The following is a 21,722-nucleotide window of genomic DNA, read 5'->3' on the forward strand; positions in this document are numbered from 1 at the left end:
GTGCTGAACAAGAGCAGCTAAGGGGGAAAAATGTTTGGTTGTTTTAGTTGGACAAAAAGAGGGACACATGAGTCGCTATGGCCAAAAAGAAAACAAAAAAATGAAAGAACAATTAGAGTTTGAAAAAAAAGTTGTCATTGGATATGCTTCTTTGAGCCGGAGCAAGCATATCACAACTGAGTTTTTTGAAAAAGGCTCTTCAAATCAAAATTCAAAGGAGGAAATAAAGCATAGACAAAAAATGGAGATTGGATGGAGTCAACAGAACAGGACAAATAAGAAGGAAGGTCGATAATGGGAACGAAATGGGATTTGGAGTCGGGAAACAGGACAAAAATGAAGGCGGACGGGCGGATGGATGGGACGACAGCAAGAATGAATTTGTTTTGTTCATTCTGTGAACATCAGTTCAGCACTCTTACCTCTTATTGGTGTACCACCTGGGTGGATAATATGAATGCAAATAAGATTAGAAAGAAGAATCATTAGTAGGAGAAGATACAGGCTGGGGGCTTTGGAAGAAGAATCAAATTAGACTTAAACAGAGTACGTAAATAAAGCGGACTAGAGGAAAGAGAAATGAGAAAGAGAGAGAGAGCTAGAAAGAGAGAGAACTCTGTACTCTATTTGCAAAAAAAGACAGGATTCATCTTAGGAAGGTATCATAGGTCAGAGAAGGTCAGAGAACGTTGTACAGTGGTGTGCCACAGGGGAGGTGCCATTTTGGAAGTGGCATGGATTCTGAAGACCATCTACTGAAGGGAAGGCTTGGAGGAGTTTGGATATGAGAGGGAAGAGACTCGTTTAAGAGACCTGGAACCCTTTAGCTTGACCTCCTAGTAATCGCTAAACATCTGCTTAAATCTCTGTAGTGGTGGTTGGCTAAATTCTATTGAGCGAGTGAGTGAGTGAGTGAGTGAGTGAGTGAGTGAGTGAGTGAGTGAGTGAGTGAGTGAGAGAGTGAGACAGTGAGAGAGAGAGAGCTTGTGAGTAGGTGAGTGAGTGATTGACCATACAGTGAGGGTAGATAGGTAGGTTTTATTACTAAGGTGGGGGATATGGCATCTACAGGGCTAAAGCTGGGTGAAATGTGTGTGCTCTGGAAAAGGTGCCTGTATTGCTTATAGGAAAGCTTTGTGGGGGGGAAAGTATGTGTGCCACTAGCGTTATCTTAGTGTCTACACTAACTGTTAGTAAAATGCATGCCATGCATTTTATTAATAGTTATAACATGAAGAAAAATTAGTTGGGAGTGAAGTGTGCTTCAGAACTAAGCACTTACCAAAGGATTCTGTAGATTTAAATACGGAGAGAAGAAAGACAGCATAAAAATATTATTATATTCCTTAGGTTAAGTTACATTAGTTTTTTTTTTCAGAGTTAAAACTTTATCAACTCTACGTCACAGGAAAATAAAAGTCGCACATAAAAAAAAGAGGGTTAATTTACACAGATTCTGTTAACAATAAGGTAAAGGAGGGTTAACAAGACATTTTAACAAAGGACAGCTGTGAAATCTGAAAAGGCAGGTGGTCAAACATAGAAGACTAATTGTACGAGAAGTAGTGCAAAATCTCAAATAGGAATGCTAATAGTAAATATTGCTAGCCAAACTACAAGTTAAGTAACGCTAGCATATATCCGATGGATTCTGAATTTCTAATGCTTTACCGCATTAAAAGGAAACTTGGAATATTCAGAGGAATGGGATGAGGAAGTATTGGGAATAAGCCACAGGCAAAGAGAATAAAAATCTGGAGTCTACGTGGAAAAGCAGGGAGTAGATCCAGAGAGAGTCAATAAGGGACTGGGAAAGCTAGACACAAGCCTCACACACTACTGTGGCTACTTAAGGCCGGAAAACATTCCGGAAGGAATAGGTGCCTCGACTGAAGTTTTTATTTTCTGTTTTAATACAAGTGTTAGTTTAAATCACAACAAAAAACGACAAAGAATTAGAAAAGGAAATAGCCTAAATGTCTTCCTATTCACTCCGTTCTGCAATTGTCTCTTGGAGCCTTTAAAAAAAAAAAAAAAAATTACTAAAAACCACAGGTGCTCCTTTGCAAGTTCTGAATGAAGCCCAATGTTGAATATTCATCGTTTTATTAGAGAAAACAAGAGATAAAAAAACAAAAGAGAATGGATCCGTCAAACACTGCATCGAGGCAGTCAAAGGGAATCAACTAAACTTAACCAAAAGAAAATTAACTCGTCAGAAGAACAGTCACAGCAGTGAGCAATGTGGAAGTCAGACTGAAGCGGCAAAACACACAGAGACAACCGACGGAGCCATGACAACACCAGAGACAGGGATGGGAGGAACAGACGACACACACCAGGATACACACACACACAGTAGAGAAGGAAGAAGAAGCAGTAGAAACAATTCCATTACCTACAAAATCAAAGCCAAAGAAGAAGAGGAGAAGGAAAATGAGAGAACAGAAACAGAAGGGATTAGGGTACAAATATGAAAGAGTACTCCCGGTTTAGTTCTGGTGGCGGAAGTGACACCCTACCTGATCTGAGCTGCTTGATACGTCCATTGTTGTTGGTGGTGTTGACGGGCAGGAAATCTTTGAACCAGGAGATGTCTGGGTCAGGGTTGCCGCTGGCGGCACAGAGCATGGTGGCCGTGCGAGTTCGCTCTACCACTTTCAACTGGGGACCCATGTCAATGGTGGGGAAACCAGGGGGCAGTTGGTCCTCTGTGAAAACCAAGAGAACCATAGCTGTGAGCTCATTGAGTGCAAGTGAGAGGAGTGAGAGACGAGAGAGCCAAAGGAAGATGGCAGAAATAATTACACGCAATAGGAGAGAGAGAGAGGTAGAATGAGAGTTTGTGTTTGTGAGTGTGGAGAATTAGAATAAACAATAATGTGTGTGAGTCAGAGAGAGAGACAGAGACAGAGACAGAGACAGAGAGAGAGAGAGAGAGAGAGAGAGCAAGGCAAAGTGGCATATAGAGAGATGTGTGCATTGTGTTCATACTATTGTCAAGTTATAAACAGTTATTCAGTGACTACTATTTTCTGCTTCCATCTGAGATATACTTTGCTGAAACCTTCCCTTTATTTACCAGGCTATTAAATTGACATGGACAGAAAATAAAAATAATATGAACATGGAGATTGAACCATTTAGATAACCACTAGTCTCACAATATTCAGCAAGGCTCTGTATTCACAAAATGTGACACAAAACTTAACAGCTTTTTTAGACAGCTGACACTTGACAATGGGGTGTGTTTTGACTATTTGTACTGTATTGAGCATCTTTACAAGTGCATATTGGATGGTGTGACAGGAGGGTGTGCATGTGTCTCTGCCACATTGCGTAAGCTTGTCTCTTCCCTGTATCCACCACAAAGTGCTGCTATTAGAAAGGGGGGGCTGCTCCCCTTCCTGTTCTCTGAGATGCGAGACAAGATAACTCCCGCAGCTCCAGCTCCTGTGCAAAAAAAAAAATCATTTTAACCAAACAAAGACAATCAAAGGCCTACATCAGCTTGTCTGGCCCCTTGAAGCTCTTAGCAGGAAGCTGACTTCCTTTCACAGTGAGAGAAGACTTACAGAGAGCACTGGGTAACATATCCCATCCAAAATGGCTATTGCTTTAGCTTTGTTCAGGTAGCCGCTAATGCTAAAGTGCTAATATGGAACATGGTTGGCATACCAATGAGGATAAAGCACACCTTAAAGCTTCGCTCTCCCTGTTGTGATATGCCTAATTAGCGTCTTTCCCTCCCTTCTCTCAAACGCCACCTATTTCGAGTCGCTCTCTTCATTAAAGTTTCATGAGACACACTTCAGGCTGGAAACAGCATTGAGCAGCCGCTGTCTCTGTGCAGCCGACGATAGCCAGGGCTGCCTTCCAATGATGCTTTCGGGTATCTGGCAGGAGAGGATACCTTGGTGGGTAAATCCTTTTCAAGAATTGGACTTCATTACAAATGAGGAACTTCGTTTTGAGCTTCTAAACTTCCCCTCTTCAAGTTAGTGTCCCAACCTGAACCAAGGTTTGCTTTAACGATTGGATGCTATTTATGAGGGCATAAGCACAGAAATAGAATGACATTCTATTGATAATCAAATAGGTTTGACTGTCAACTGCTAGAAAATCAACTTGGAGAGTGTCTTTGGGGTGGCTGAAACGCATTTTCAAGTCGCTGTGATTCAGAGTAATTGCAAATAAGGAAAGGGGTAAGGAATCTTATAACAACACTATTTCAAGTGTCATTAGCAATACATGTCACAAACACGCAGTTTAGCATAAATTCTCAATCCAAGGTGTTACGTCTGATGTAAGCATCCTAAGTATCTTCTTCTTGATCATTGGCCATTAAGGAAATGAGGTATGCCCTGGGGGTTGGTCCTATTAAAAGTTTGCTGGCGTCATGTTTCCTCGTCCTGCACTAAGACCCTCACTCTCACACAACCTTGAATGTGTTCCTCATTAGTCGATAAATACCCCAGCTTAGCGCGCTACTAATTTTAGCTCCATTGCGGCATATTGAGCTACCTGTTGGGGAGACACTACAGGCTACATGCACTCTATTAACATCTTGAGTTACAAATCAATCACGCTGCAAGCAAATGGAGAGTAGTAACTGAGGAAACTAGTGACAGAGAGAGGGAGAAGGACACGAGAAAGAGCCACAGCGTGTGCTTAGAAGAAATACAAAACTTCCACTGTTGTTTAGTATGGAGTCTGTATAGTATGGGGTCTGTATAGTATGGAGTCTGTATAGTATGGAGTCTGTATAGTATGGAGTCTGTATAGTATGGAGTCTGTATAGTATGGGGTCTGTATAGTATGGAGTCTGTATAGTTTGGAGTCTGTATAGTATGGAGTCTGTATAGTATGGAGTCTGTATAGTATGGAGTCTGTATAGTATGGAGTCTGTATAGTATGGAGTCTGTATAGTATGGAGTCTGTATAGTATGGAGGCTATTATATAAAAAGAAGTCACCACAAAACATACTCTCTCATTGCATGGTAATTATCCATAGCTAAAGGCAGGGATTTGGTATCAGATAAGGCTTTAAAATGTGAATGTTGGATACTCATGCAGGCCAATCAAATGCAATACTGATAGTCTAAAATCTGTACAACGAAATGATCAGGAGTCTGGTTATTATTGACTTACTTTTAGTTGTTAACAACAATTATGAGAATAAGTTATGAGAAAAATAACCTATTTAGAGAGCCTAACATTAACATTTCTCTCACAAAGATGTATTACTTAAAAACGATTTAGAAAAATGCCACCTCTCATGACTTAGGGGCATACAGATAAGAATGCTGGGCAAGGAGAACGCCTTAAAAGCTTAGCTTTGCGGATTAATACATCAAATGTGACAATAAATCTACTGGTTACAGCCGTTGCCCACACTGCATAAAAGAAACAGGAAACGGTTTTAGATTCCAAGTAAAAAGAAAAAAGAAGACAGGAAAAAAAGAAAAGGACGGTACATTTCTTTCATAAAAAGAACCTCTGTGTTAAAGTGCCATTAAAGAAATAGCCTAATGAAAGAGAATGGGTTTGCAGAGGTGTTTCGTTTGAAAGGAGGGAGAGGAGGAGGAGGAGGAAGAGGAATTAATTGTGCGAGGTAGCTCCCACTCCTGAGCCTCCCACAGCCCGTTGCAAGGTCGAACGGAGAAATCAGTTGATTTCTAAAGCGAATCAAAAGCTACCTGCTGGAACACAATAGCCAGGAACATGCCTCGGAATATGGACGCATGTTGAATATCATAATCGGATGTGACAATCGTGCAGCCTAAAAAACAAACTCCGTAGAAAAGTACAATGTATCGTTGAAGGGACAAAAAGGTGCTCAGGAGATCAGAATTTAGCCTTTCTCTGAGCAATCAAAGTTGCTCTCGTGCTGGGCAAAAGCAATAGCCTTGAAAAGTCTGCTCCATAGTCTACATGTTTAAATATATCCACTGTAAGGTCTGTGTCAGAATTCTATTGTTTGACACCATATCAACTAAGTTTGAGAGATCTAAGGTATGTCATAGCATTCTTCTTTCATGTCAGACAAACCGCTGTATTGCCTGTTCAATTTGTTGCCTACGATGCTGTCTTGTAGACTACAATGTTACAGTATCCACTACATGTTGCACAGTTTGAAGTTAGGTAATGTTCAAGGATTCCTTGGCATCCCTGTCATTTCCCTTTGGTTCAACTCCAATAACATAAGGGCAGCTGAGACTGCTGTATTGGTCGGTCTGAAAACAATGATCTGGTAAAGAAACATTTTCTGGCCTTTTGAACACATTCCTGCGGACCTCACAATATGATTTACAGTCCTTTTGTGCAGTTGTGCTCCTCCAGAACAGCTAAGAAGTCATGACATCAGCTGTGAGGTATCTGCAGACACTGCCCGACCATAACTCTAAAACTACCCTAGGTAATATAAAAATATCTTCCCACAGTCCCTTTTCGCCTTCCTCTGCCACTCCCAGTACATTCATTTACCTCACAGAATAAATTAGCATTGCGCTAATAAATAAAGGAGGAAATTAAACACCTTTCCTCCCCTTCTGGTGTGATTAACAACTCAAATCGTCCGAAGCTGCGGCAGCATTTTCTTCAGGAGGCCGAGAGAACCAAATTAAACAAGAGTAAATCGCTAGTTAATTTATGTGGCAGACCTGATGTTTGTTGTATGCCTTTTTGAAAAACTGTGGAGTTATTGACAAAACAAATAATAAACAATTAATTAATTAATTAATCAATCAAAGGGGGCCGAGCGGATAGCAATTTGACCATGTGCTATGTTTGCAGTTCCGCTAATAGTCAGGGCTTGGGTTGGGTTTTCGACTTGCGGTTACATAAATGATCAACCCGGGCTAATTCATTACCACTCAGGAAACTATTGGCTGTTTCCTGTGATAGAATTGGAAATTGGATAAGTTTTAATTTGTGTTTGTGTGTGTGCACGCTTGTGTAGCACATGGGGATGTGTAAAACGTACTATTCAGCCTGAGGCGTCCCCATTTCCGCCAGCGATTAGCTAGCTTTTTGCGTGGTGCCGACTGGTAAGACGCTTCAGGAGGGTGGTCACGTGTGCTAGCAAGGCAGAGGTCCCGAGTTCGCCAGGTATGGGCTGAATCGGGAGGAAGTGGTACTCGCTGATGTCCTTTACACTTGTATGTGCTAATGTCTGTGAGTGGGTTCTCTGTGTGTCTGAGTACAGCATGCATGACATCACTATTCTCTGTGGATTGAAGTAAAACGTGAAATGCAGCATAAAGGGGCCTCTGTGCGGTTTCTTTTTCACGTCACTGGAAGAAAAAAAAACTGAAAGCTCAAGGACAGTTTCAGACAAGGGAAATTTTATAACTTTGCTCAAGACCATACTGTATTCAACAATGGATCTACACACTAAATGAGATGGAGGGGAGTAATGCTGAAGTCACCTTCGAAAGAACTGCTGAGCACTGGTGCTTGATATAAAAGGACTCCCAATGACAATTTGCACACATTAACCAGTCAGGCCATCAGGCACTATAGGAACCTGGTGCCAAGTATGCGAGGGTAGGAAAAAAAAGACATTGGCTCAAATAGTACCTCAGTGAGCATATTTTCACAAAATACATGAGGTCATTGGACATAAGCTCAGGCTATTAGCAAATGATGTCTATCGTTCACTCTTATGTCTCCGCAGTGTCTCCCTAACAACATGCTTCTCCACAATGACAAGGGTAGCCATACAAGTATATAAAAAAAACACTCATTTGGTAACACTAACCAGCCCTATAAATGTCTCAACTGCCACCACCAAACCCCTCTCCCCTAACCCCAAAGAACTCTCAGAAAACACCCTGGCATGACACCCCCTTTGCACAGTCATGTAATTACAACAGACAAACATAAGTAATATTCTCCTTGGGAGGACCGCTAATTAAATCTGGCTAATTGAGTCTCGACAGACCAGACTAACATTTGGGATGTGATTAGTTACTGTTTACCCGACCAACTTAGCCCAGTTTGCGTAATGGTGTATAGAGGGAGAGAGGAGGGGGAACCCTGTTTACAGAACGTTGAGGGCCTAATGTGGTTATCTCGACGGGAAGCGATTCATTAGCACAGCGAGGTGACAGTGCAGCTGAACCAAGGGGCTGAATGTCTAGTTCTGCCACTTGATATTTGCTCAACGTTGACAGAAGATTTACAGAACGATTATAAACCACTTCTTTGACAGACAGCTTCCTGTTGACACTCCAAAGACTTGACCTGGGGAGAGGAAGTCAGGAAGTGTGCACTTCCTGTGTGACATTCTTTGTCACCCTCACACGATCCTGACTAGAATATTGGGTTGTGGAATATTTTGTAAATCTGTCTGTCAACACTTCTAATACAGCGATGGTAGGGCATAGGTTTCCATAAATCACATTGCATTCAACTCCAAAATTACCTAATAAGTACAAAGGGATGTGAGGAAAGGAAATAAGTCTTTGGTGCGGTGCGGTGTACTCTCCCCCCAAAAAATGAATCCATAAAGACATAAACCTTTCCGGTCACATTCCGGCTTTAATTTCGTGCCAGCCACATGGGGATTGGATCCAGTCAGGTCTTTTTTCCCCCCAGGCGGAACTAAACTTTTCACCCGAGGCTTGAGGTTATTCTTCTGGGAAAATCCCTGCAGGCCATAATAAGATATATTTGTTGGACGTTTTTGAGCGGATACAATCTACTTAAAGAGGCTGTCACAGGTCAGTTGCTGTGGCGCCACGCAGGAGAAAGAGCGTGCTGAGACGCATTGTGGTTTGGGAATCCCTCCTGCCTGAAAATGGCGGATTATCGGAATGCTGGAATGTCGGTGGGGGAACTCTTCAAGTATGACACCCATCCGTTTAAAATTTCTCACTCCTTTTAGCTTTGTTGTCCAGCATGCCCAGCTTAGGATGCGCTCTTAGTCTTCTTCTCAGTGTTCACGAGATAAGGTTTTTCAGCCAGCACAAAAAGCCCACAAAACATTTTCCATTTCCTTTTAAATGTGACAGTAAACTATTTGCTTTCCCCCTTAAATGCCACAGCAGCGTCAACCACAGCCGTTTCTTCTCGCAGTATAGTGTGTAATGTGCAGTTAAGGCACACTGATTAGAAATGTATCTGCTATCAAAGCACCAAATAAATGAAGCAACAGCCTGGAAGATGAAGAATTTCCCCAGGTTAGTAATGTTAACCAAATGTCTCTTTTGCTTCTGTAACACTGCTCCAATGACAATTGAGTTGGGCCTGTCTTGCTGATTGGGCATTCATTGTAAATGGGTTCTAACTAAGTATTGGTTGCTTTATGGACTTGGACAATAGTGACCTACAAGTGCAGGCATGCAGCGCACACAGAACAGAGAGAGAGAGGGAACGAGAGAATGAAAGACAGAGTGCAGTGACCTCGGGAGAGGACTAAATGGAAATGGTCTTAGCGTATGAAAAATGGTGCCGGAGCACGGGATAAATCATGTAATAAATCATCTCTCAGGACATAGATGAAGGGATGAAATCTGCAGGCCGGAAAAATCTGCCAGAAAAGGCCATCTCAGGATGACTGGCGCCATGACGTACTCAGGACTTGACCATAATCCCAGGACACTGGCAGATGTCCAACAGTGTGGGACGTGTGGGTAAATTCCTTTTGACAAAGAGGGCGGACTGTGCAACACTAACGTTATAGAGTTAATCTGTGCCAGCCCCTCTGTTTCAATACAGCACGTGACCCAGATGTTTACGTAGCAGTGTAGCATGCCCAGGATTTGGTATTCTTTTGTGATGGAAAAACATTGTTTATTTTGTTTGGCCATGGACTACAGTATGTTACTTGAAGGTGCTTAATGGTTGAGACATACTTTTGAAGAAAAATAAGCAATGTTGTGTGGAATTGAATAGGACAGCTTATTGTACAATGACGGCATCATTCACCCTAATTTGACAAACTGTTTACATTTTCCCATAAAGTTCAATACAAATGTGTTAGTCCATCAACTAAATGGCAAACCTGAATCCTCTTCAACAAAATGTTCCTCTCTCTGCACCAGTTCAACTGATGTATTCAATTATATTGTTTTTGGCATTTGAGGCGGAACTGTTAATTATGCTTTTGTTTTCTCTCAAGCAAAATTACTCGACCAAACGTAAGAGTTCTTCATGAACAAAGGCACACACTAATTTCTCTTTGTGTTAATCATATGACGCCATTTGCTCTCCTTTTTCTCTATCTCTCATTCTGTTTTTCCCTACATCTTTCACAGTCCCGTTGTTGTCTTCCCCCACGCTCTACTTACAAGGCGCAGTTCTCAACGCGGTCAAAATGTGATATTTTACAGTCGAGCACATCAACGATGACAGGCCTCTAAATCTACCCACCTTTGCTTTATCAGCAATGTACAGCTGGGTTGGGATATTCCAAATTGTGACAGTTCCACCTCAAAGAGAGCCTTTTGATAGACAGAATAGAGCTGTATTTCTCCACATATCCATCCATCATTTTATCCATATCCCTTTACAGGAGGTGAAACGTGTCCCTGTATGAATTTTTGGACCCTGAAAGTGCATTGTGATATCACTCACATATTACTGAATTATTGTGCATGCACAGATGTTTGACTGAGGAAACACTCTTCTCACTCCACTTCGATACCGAAGTGGCTTTTTCGTAGCAGGTTAGGAGAATTAACCTAGCAGGTCAGGAGACTGAGGTTAAGGTTAGGAAAAGGGTCAAGGGTTAGCAAAAATTGCTTTGTATTGCTTGAAAATAGTTTGTCCATGTTTGACTGTGATTTAAATGAGCTTCTTTGAAACAGGAAATAGGGCGACAGGCTAAGAGAGGTCTTGGAAATTAGATTTCCTTATAAACATACCCTTCCCGGGTTATTTTGGCCAAAGGAAATCTGCTTTAATACAATTTATATCTTACAATGAAATAAATTGATTATAAAATGTATGTATTATTCATGTTTCAAGCAGAACAAGTGGAGGAAGCAGAGAATGAAGGGTCTAGAATTGACACAATATAAAACAGTGATAACAATTTCCTACTGCTGACATCTTGGTTTCACAGGCCTTCGGTCTCTGTCACTGTGACACACCTAAAATGTATGGTCACATTTTTGTGTTTATTTGTGTTAAACAGATAATAGTTCATGTGAAGCAGGAATTGTACAATTTTTGACGCATCACAACCGATAAAAGGTGTGCTGACGGTGTGGTCTCGATATGGACTAGGATAATGGTTGTATGTGTGTGTGTGTGTGTGTGTGTGTGTGTGTGTAAGAGAGAGAGAGGCTTGAGTTCTTTGGCGTGAAAGGTTATTGGCCACTAGGAGTTTTGCGATACTGATATTGTCAATCGACTTCTCTTTACTGATAGCACATCAGCGCAAGCTACTCAAACACAACATATCCCTTTAATACACAGTGCTGTCCACAAAGGGCTTGTTTAAGACTCAGTGACTGAGAAAATTGTAATAACATGTATGCCCATCACACTGGAACTTGATCCGCCTCGATTGTGGGATTCTGTTGGATTCCTTGTCAGATTATAAACATCTCAATGTCACCTCGGACAGAATACTTGGAATACGTCAGATGCAAGTGAAAAGTGATGATCTTTGACCATCAATGGAGTCAAGTATCTCACGGAGGGGCTGGTGCAGCAAACCATGCAGAGAAACACACGTCAAAACTGCCACCGATTGCAAGGTTCTCAAGGTTGGGATGGAGCACTTAATATAATCCAAGACAGCACACACCAAATACAGTACAATACAAGTTCCCAAAATAGTATTTGATGTTTACATCGAGATATGTTAGATAGATCATGTGACTGAATGAATTATATTGGTGTATTGCAGCATCATATTCATCTTATTAGGGCATTACAGTTAGGAATTTAAATCCATTCTATACAATATCAGATGATATGCTTCACTCCACATCACTCGACTTCATGACTAGCAACATCCCCCAATAAGCTTCCTTACATCAAAAGGCATTAGATTAGATAACCGTCAAAGTACTAATACAATCATGGCAGACGCAATCCTCATAACCAGCACTTAGTAAACGAGACACAGCATGCATGGGGGATTTCCCAAATATATAATTCAGGCTTGTACTTGGTAGACCAGTACAAAGCTCAGAGAACACAGACTGCCTTAAAACACAGCAGGGTTTTTTGGGCTCCAGTCTTTTTTTGGGGGGGGGGGGTTTGAAACTCATTGAGTCATTGATGTTACATTGTGGGAGTTATCTGCATTTGACATCTGATCGGTGAAAATAATACACTAGTGGCTTTAAAGCAAAAAAGAAAGGGGGGGTAAATAAAATCTTCCCGACAATTGACATTCACAAATGCATGCGGGAATTGTCGGTGCTCCGTAATCCTCTGGGGATTTGGAAAGCAAATGAATAGTTGAACTTTGCAGTGAAAGCCCCTGGCCCAGTTACCTCGGCTGTGTAAACATCTGGGATTGGGTGACCCTGGGTAAACAGTATCAGGTATTTGGTACAGTGAGCCAAGTACAGTTGGTGTTGATAGTCGTGTAATCGCACAATGCGTTGAGTAATAGACAGCATTTAGACAAATTAGCAGACATTGGGACCCTATACAGTAATGTTTGGGAAGCACTGATACTATGTACGCAGTATGTAACTAAGTTACGAGGGATATAGTTGTAACTGGTGAGTGTATTCAAGGTCCTACAAGCAGACAGTAAAGGCAATTAAACCAATTATACAGTAGGATAAAAATCGATTATTTTGCCTATTTCCAAGTGCAGCAATAAGGGACTGTGGTATTTCTACCACGCCTCCCAAACAGAGAATGGCATCAACTGTACCCTGCAAAACAAATGTTCCTCTTAAAAATGATGCAGCTAATTTACAGGCCACAAAGTTACATTTGTGAAAATCGCTGGGACTGAGTGGATTTTCAACTTCTGCTGTGTTTTTCACCTTCCATCGCCTGTGGGGTTGAACAGGATGAGTTGTGAAATTGTGTCCGGTCTACTCATTAACATAATGTATCAGCTTTGACAAGAGGCTAGGTATCCCATTACAAATGTGCATGGGAATTTCTTTAGCATGGAGAGTAAAAGAGGGAGAGAGGGAGTGAGGGAGTGTGGGAGGGAGGGGGAAAAAAAGGTGGAAAGTGAGACAGAGAGAGAGGAAGGGAAGGTCAGAGAGAGAGGGAGAGAGAGAGAGTAGGGAAGAGAGAGAAGTTAGACGGTGGGGGAGGAGAAAGCTCTCTAACCTCAGCCATTCTGTTTCAGTGAAAAATAGCATCCTCTCCCCACTCGCTCTCTCCACTGATTGTTTCCTTATAAATCCCCTTTGAGATTCCATAATTCATTGAATGCTTCTTATTTGCTTTTAAAACACACTCGGCTAATGCGTAAGATTATGGGGACTCTGTTGCAGAGTCAATCAATTAATCATTGGCTGCTTTATTTTCTATTTTCCAAACCTCACTCACAGAAGAACACTCCCAGTCATTCTTCATTCAGGATGACACTGAAAAACGTACATTTAAAAGTCCAGGAGTCTATCTATAGAAAGGCAGTTTAAAACCGATTAGCTAACAATAACATCTACTAATAACATTTACTGCAAACTATTATGGATTACAAAGGGAAACCCAGCCGCGAGCTGTCCGGTGGTACAAACCTATCAGACTACCTAAATACCTTCTATGCTAGCTTCGAGGCAAGCAACACTGAACCATGCATGAGAGCCCCGGCCGTTCCGGATGACAGTGTGATAACGCTCTCCGTAGCCGATGTGAATAAGACCTTTTAAACAGGTTAACATTCACAAGGCCGCAGGGCCAGATGGATTACCAGGATGCGTACTAAGAGCATGTGCTGACCAGCTGGCGAGTGTCTTCACTGATATTTTCAACCTCTCCCTGACCCAGTCTGTAATATCTACATGTTTCAAGCAGACCACAATAGCCCCAGTGCCAAGAACGCCAAGGTAACCTGACTGAATGACTATCGCACTGTAGCACTCACATCTGTAGTCATAAAACACTTTGAAAGGCTGGTCATGGCTCACATCAATGGTATGGGCCCTCAGACACTCAAAAAGTTCAACAGCTACACTATTGAGAGCATCCTGACTGACTGCATCAATGCTTGGTATGGCAACTGCTTGGCATCCGACCGCAAGGAGCTAATAGGGTAGTGCGTACGGCCCAGTACATCACTAGGGCCGAGCTCCCTGCCATCCAGAAACTCTATACAAGGTGGTGTCAGCCATCCAAGTCATAGACTCTTTTCTCTGCTACCGCACGGCAAGCGGTACCGGAGCGCCAAGTCTGGGACCAAAAGGCTCCTGAACAGCTTCTACCCCAAAGCCATAAGACTGCTGAACTATTTGCATTGACCCCCTTTGTTTTTTTGCATTGAGATTCTTGCACTGGCTCTATGCACACTCACTGGACTCTACCCCCACACTCATACATACTACACTGACACTCCAACACACATATACAAACACACTCACACACTAAACATGCATATTGACGCCACACACACATAAACACAAGTTCACACTCTTCACATACGCTGCTGCTACTCTGTTTATGATCTATCCTGATTGCGTAGTCACTTTTACCCCTATCTACATTATGCACATTATTCCTCTTTTACCTCAACTACCTCGTACATTAACTCAGTACCAGGACTCCTTGTACATAGCCTCATTATTGTTGTTTTATTGTGTTACTATTTACTTTTTTATTTTTCTAATATTTTCTTACTTTTTAACTCCACATTGTTGTGAAAGGGCTCGTAAGTAAGCATTTCTGGGTAAAGTCTACACCTGTTGTATTCGGCGCAAGTGACTAATAAAAATTGATTTGATTTTTATTTTATCTTTTGAAAACGTTATTCCCCACATAAATTTACGCAAAACGCTTGCTCTTTTAATATGAGAGGTTCATTACGAGGACAAACGGCCTCTCGCAGAAATCACACTGTTCCGAACTGAACACTGCTCCTGCCAAGCCAAAAATCCCTTTCACTGTAAAATGACAGATAGGGAAGTGATGGGATTCCATAGGCCAGCCCCTCTAAACTAACCCCACACACTGTTCCTCCATGCCTGCAGTCCCTGTAGCCCAGTCACCAATCTGTCAGACCAGTAGCTAGTAGATTACATCAGCTGACCTGAGTGCAACAGAGATGAACAGGTAACTGCCAAAATAAAGGAAACAACTTACAGTGTCTTAATAGGGCATTGGGCCACGATGAGCCAGAACAGCTTAAATGCACCTTGGCATAGATTCTACAAGTGTCTGGAACTATATCGGAGGAATGTGACACCAATCTTCCACAAGAAATTCCATTATTTTGTGTTTTTTTTGATGGTGGTGGAAAATGCTATCTCATGCACCGCTCCAGAATGTCCCATAAGTGTTCAATTGGGTTGAGATCTGGTGACTGAGGCGGCCGTGGCATATGGTTTACATCATTTTCATGCTCATCAAACCATTCAGTGACCACTTGTGGATGACAATGACAACTCTGAGCATTGTCATCCAAAGGGGTCATATCCATGGTAGCCAAATAATGGCCAAAATAATGACCTGCTCAGCATTTTTATACATGACCCTAATCATGATGGGATGTTAATTGATTAATTAACTAAGGAACCACACCTGTGTGGAAGCACCTGCTATCAATATACTTTGTATCCCCCATTTACTTAAGTGTTTCCATTATTTTGGCAGTTACCTGTATGTGATGCCACTGCACTGCTGGCAAGGGGCCTGTGCATATTCTCAGAGCTGCGACATTCATAAACATGACAAATTGGCCATGATATCCCTCTATTTACACTTAAGCACAGAGAGCAGAGCGAGGGAGACAGGGGGGTAGGTAGAGAGGTCGGGAGTGAGTGTGTGTCAGATGCCCCGGGGGTCAGTTGGGCTGAAATGGATGGATAAAGAGAAAGATGAAAAGGAGAGATGGAGAAGGACGGACACTGAGGCCTTCTCTCCACAGGCCTGGCCAGGCAGGCAGGCAGGCACAAATCTCTGTTTTGACTCAAATGCTCACCCAGCTTTGCAGACTGCACTTCAGCTCAGACAGATGTACTACCTTTGAGTGGTGGAGATCACCTAGAGGGAGCATGGAGGGTGGAGGGAGGGAGGGAAAGCTGAAAAGGGAGGGGTTTATAGAAAATAATAGGTAGACGCTGCCTCCCTCTACCACTTTTGTTTGTCTACCTCTCTCTTGTCAGAATGTCCTTCTGTGACTCCTTCCTCCTATTTTTACATGAGTTTGTCTTTTCATCCTTTTATATCCACCTCTTTCTTTCTGTCTGGGTGTCTCTACATCTCTCTCTCTCTCTCTCCTCCCCCCCTCGCTGCCTATGCCTCTGTTTAGGTTTTCACTTAGCATATTCCATTTGCTGTCTGTTACCCTGAGCGATGAATCAATTTTCCTTAGAAAACGGAACCTCATTTGTTTAGCGTGGGGTAAAAAATTCTTATTCGTCATCTTATCTGCCATCAGCACTTTTTCTGTTATGATTAGTAATATTCAGAGGAGGAGCAAAGAAAAAGAAAAGCTACTTCAAAAAAGCTCAGAGCTATTTGCCAAACACAAATCAGAGATGCGAGTCTCTTTATTTTTTTCTTCATCATCCGGAAGGCGTACGCTAGGGAGCTCTGGTTTTAACAGTCCATCAACCTCCAATCTCTCCTTCTGAGCACAATAAACATTTGTAAATAAAGAAGATGTGGCTAGGAATACATAAACAGCGTAGTGCTGGTGTTTCTTTCCTAAAGATGCTTTCCTGTCTGTGATGAAGCCCTTTTGAGGATTTCATGCTTAATGCCATGAGGACTTTCATTCATTTAATTCTCATGTTTTAACAAGTCTATTATTGTACGTCTAACCTGCTCAGAATCATTTGGGCTATGTATTGTACGTTCTACTTTGAAGAACTGTATTTTAACTGTATTTAGGTGTATAGCATCATGTATTTGTGTGACATATACTGAGTGTACAAAACATTAAGGACACCTAATATTGAGTTGCCCTCAGAACAGCCTCAATTCGTTGGGGCATGGACTCTACAAGGTGTCGAAAGCGTTCCACAGGGATGCTGTCCCATTTTGACTCCAATGCTTCCCACAGTTGTGTGAAGTTGGCTGGATGTCCTTTCGGTGGTGGACCATTCTTGATACACACGGGAAGCTGTTGAATGTGAAAAACCCAGCAGCTTTGCAGATCTTGACAAAACCGGTGCGCCTGGCACCTAATACCATACCCCGTTCAAAGACACTTAAATCTTTTGTCTTGCTCATTTACCCTTTGAATGGCACACATACACAATCCATGTCTCAATTGTCTCAATGCTAAAAAATCCTTCTTTAACTTGTCTCCTCCCCTTTATCTACACTGATTGAAGTGGATTTAACAAATGACATCAATATGGGATTATAGCTTTCACCTGAATTCCCCTAGTCAGTCTATGTCATGGAAAGAGCAGTTGTCCTTAATGTTTTGTACACTCAGTCTATGTACAGTATGTTTAATGAAGTTTGGGTATTACAGGTATCCTGTAAAAAAATCTGAATAAGTGTAGCATTGAGATAAACAATAACAGTTGATCTTTCATTGTATTCCCATGAAGCTCCAACAAGGAAAAGTAGAGATCAGACTATTACCTTACCCCTCCCCAGTCTTAAGATAAGGAATACAATCACATCCACTAATCATTAACTTGTACATTTTGTTCCACAACATACAGTACCAGTCAAAAGTTCAGACACACCTACTCATTCAAGGGTTTTTCTTCATTTTCCTATTTTCTACATTGTAAAATAATAGTGAAGACATTACAAATATGGAATCACTTAGTAACCAAACAAGTGCAAAATAAATAAAAATATACAAAAAAAGAAGACATATTTTATATTTGAGTTTCTTCAAAGTAGCCACCCTTTGCCTTGATGACAGCTTTGCACACTCTTGGCATTCTCTCAACCAGCTTCATGAGGTAATCACCTGGAATGCATTTCAATTAACAGCTTGTTAAAAGTTCCTTTGTGGAATTTCTTTCCTTCTTAATGCGTTTGAGCCAGTCAGTTGTGTTGTGACAAGGTAGGGGTGGTATAAAGAAGATAGCCCTATTTGGTAAAAGACCAAGTCCATATTATGGCAAGAACAGCTCAAATAAGCAAAGAGAAACAACAGTCCATCATTACTTTAAGACATGAAGGTCAGTCAATCTGAAAAATTTCAAGAACTTTGAACGTTTCTTCAAGTGCAGTCACAAAAACCAGCAAGCGCTATGATGAAAATGGTTCTCATGAGGACCGCCACAGGAAAGGAAGGCCCAGAGTTACCTCTGCTGCAGAGGATAAGTTTGTTTGTGATACCAGCCTCATAAATTGCAGCCCAAATAACTGCTTCACAGAGTTCAAGTAACAGACACATCTCAACATCAACTGTTCAGAGGAGACTGTGAATGAGGCCTTCATTGTCAAATTGCTGTAAAGAAACCACTACCAGCCTCAGAAATTGCAGCCCAAATAACTGCTTCACAGAGTTCAAGTAACAGACACATCTCAACATTAACTGTTTAGAGGAGATTGTGAATGAGGCCAAATTGCTGTAAAGAAACCACTACTAAAGGACACCAATAATAAGAAGAGACTTACTTGGGCCAAGAAACATGAGCAATGGACATTAGACCGGTTGAAATCTGTCCGTTGGTCTGATGAGTCCAAATTTTAGTGGGACTATCATTTGTTTTTAAACAGGACAATGACCCCAAATACACCTCCAGGCTGTGTAAGGGCTATTTGACCAGGAAGGAGAGTGATGGAGTGCTGCATCAGATGACCTGGCCTTCACAATCACCCGACCTCAACCCAATTGAGATAGTTTTGGATGAGTTGGACCACAGAGTGAATGAAAAGCTGCCAACCAGTGCTCAGCATATGTGGGAACTCCTTCACGACTGTTGGAAATGCATTCCAGGTGAATCTGGTTGAGAGAATGCCAAGTGTGCAAAGCTGTCATTAAGGCAAAGGGTGGCTACTTTCAAGAATCTAAAATCTAAAACATATTTGATTTGTTTAACATTTTTTTGTTTACTACATGATTCCATATGTGTTATTTCATAGTTTTGATGTCTTTGCTATTATTCTACAATGTAGAAAATAGTACAAATAAAGAAAAACCCTTGAATGAGAAGGTGTGTCCAAACTTTTGACTGGTACTGTATATCTGGATAGGGAGCACTGACACAGACCCAGGCCAGAAGCCCGTCCCAGCAGGAGTCCAGGGGAGTGTCGGAGACCAGGTTAGCCTCCCTGCTGGTCAGGAAAACAAGACAGAAGGTCGGCCTGTAAGATATCGTATTGGTTCATTAACCTTCATGTGCCTTACATTCAGAAACAAATGGGTCAGTTTGGTCAAACAGGTGTTCCTAATGACCTGGTGTGATCTGTGCATGAAGCACATTATTTTCCTGCAGTATTCATCAATTCATTTTTTTAGGTGTGAAACAGGCCAGGCAGGTTTCAGCGGGCAGATACATTTTTAAAAGAGCATGTGCTACAAGTTTAGTTAAAAATCAGGGTGCTTTTGTTTATGTAAGGCAAGCCATGCTCTCAAATGTAAGAACTCTTCCCAATTTTCTCCCTGAACTTCAACTATTTTGTATAACAACACTGTGATATTTTACAGGTCATGTCTCAGTGCTCGTCCATGTCTGAGAGAACAGACTTCATACAAGTTCATGTCCATCTGAGAATGGCAGTGCTCCATAAATGGCCAGAGGAAAACGGTAAATAAATAATTGAAAAGACTGGGGCTAAGAGCTTGCTGCAGAAAGTGGGGATTAGTCATTCTTGGACTAACAAGAACGGACAACTTGTGTCCCAACAGGCCTTAATGGAACCCGGGTTACATCATGCTTTTCAATTAAGCAGACAGAATTTACTGCGGCAGAAGTTGGGGTGTCGCCACGGGACGTGGGTAGTTTTGAGGCATGCATTACACAAATGGCTATTTCTAGGCTCAAGGTCTTGTCATAGGACACGTGAACCTTGAAAGGTGAGTTTGAAACTCGTGGTAAACTTTTTGTTTGAGAGACTTGTTCTCAATGTATTCTATACAGCCACAAAAATCAGCAGAATGAGCAAAGAATGTCATGTGGCCTCGCAAATAACTTCAATACTTTTGTATAACACATTTGAAATAATTCAACTAAAGTTAGGCTTTGCCATACCTTGTTTTTTTGCCAGTCTAAAGCTGTTTGGCTTTAATTAGCAATACCCTTGTAGGCAGGCTTAAAGAGGTTTCTCGAGAGCATCGTTAGATGCATTAGGAGTGACCCTGAAGTGCCCGATTAATCTAGTAGAAAATGACTTGAGTATGGCCAAGATCAAAGTCAAGCACCTGCATTAGCACCCCTTGACTCAGACTGATACACTCCCACTTGACGACCTTTAAGTCCCCACAGCCCACGGAATGTTCAAAGGTAATGATGACAATGACAAATTCCACCAAAGAGCCCCTTGTCAATTCGATGATTGTGACTGGTGTGTGCAGGTGGCTACTTATACGCAAAAGATAAGCCTCTCCAGCTTTGTGACATGTTATTATAATGCTACAGAACTAATGGAGATAATTGAAATGATTGAGCTATTATTCATTTCCTGACACGCCTTTTGACTTGTATGGTAGTGTCATCAGTGTAATGAAACCTACAGTATGATCATAGATCTCACCAAAATTGCATAAATTAGGGGCATAATACACTAAGTATACCAAACCTTAAGAACACCATGGACTCTACAAGATGTGGAAAGCGTTTCACAGGGATGCTGGCCCATGTTGACTCCAGTGTGCAAAACCTAGCAGCGTTGCAGTTCTTGACACACTCAAATTGGTGCACCTGGCACCTACTACCATACCTCGTTCAAAGGCACTTAATAATTTTGTCTTGCCCATTCACCCTCTGAATGGCACATATACACAATCCATGTCTCAGTTGTCTCCAGGCTTAAAAATCCTTTGTTAATGTCTCCTCCTCTTCATCTACACTGATTGAAATTAATTAAACAAGTTGCATCAATAAGGGATCATAGCTTTCAGCTGGATTCACCTGGCCAGTCTATGTCATGGAAAGAGCATGTGTTCCTAATGTTTTTTTTACACTCAGTGTATACTGTTTGGGTATTGGAATGTTTAGGCCTTGAAATTTGCTTGCAAAAGGCCTTGTCTGGCGTGCCCATGTAGGAGATTAGTTGGTTGGCTTTTTTTTTGTATTCTCCAACCTTAAGGGGGCCATTAACAAGTAAAATGATTGTTGTCAGGAGAGGTGACAAGACATTAGCATTTTCAATCAGTAAGCAACTAATTGCACCCCCAATTTTGCAACCTGAGGTTGTTACATAGGACACTGCATGATGTCTGGGAGCACCAAGCAGAAAACAACTGTCCCTATCTCTCCGAATCGATAATGATTCATTTATAGGGGGTTGTGTTTACTTTAATAAAAGAAAATACTGTGCCATCCTGGCCACCATGTTATCTATCATTTTCACAGTGCAATCCCAGTGCCTTTGTGGCTTCAGCAGATGTTTTCACACTTGCTATTGGACCGTAAAGCTTCACATCCATCTTGTTAGCAGCCAGACGTGGGTCATTTTTTGCTAAACACCACGTCAGCTCTCTTTTTCG

The 21,722-nt window shown here is 41.7% G+C and overlaps 1 protein-coding gene across 35 annotated transcripts in view; it reads right to left on the reverse strand.

Annotated features, from left to right (window-relative positions):
• LOC106577623 (receptor-type tyrosine-protein phosphatase delta) overlaps positions 1 to 21,722 on the reverse strand; it is a 645,315-nt gene that overhangs the window by 96,250 nt on the left and 527,343 nt on the right. For 17 of the 35 annotated variants that reach the window (XM_045701357.1, XM_045701370.1, XM_014155849.2 and 14 more), the window contains 3 exons: positions 2,523 to 2,711; positions 1,283 to 1,291; positions 423 to 440 (listed from right to left, as the gene is read on the reverse strand). In XM_045701357.1, the coding sequence (XP_045557313.1) occupies positions 423 to 440; positions 1,283 to 1,291; positions 2,523 to 2,711 (216 nt within the window). The remainder of the gene's footprint in view (positions 1 to 422; positions 441 to 1,282; positions 1,292 to 2,522; positions 2,712 to 21,722) is intronic. The other 18 variants (XM_014155859.2, XM_014155852.2, XM_045701361.1 and 15 more) reach the window with 3 other exon arrangements.

This window comes from Salmo salar, chromosome ssa18 (assembly GCF_905237065.1).
Source record: "Salmo salar chromosome ssa18, Ssal_v3.1, whole genome shotgun sequence".
NCBI lineage: Eukaryota > Metazoa > Chordata > Actinopteri > Salmoniformes > Salmonidae > Salmo > Salmo salar.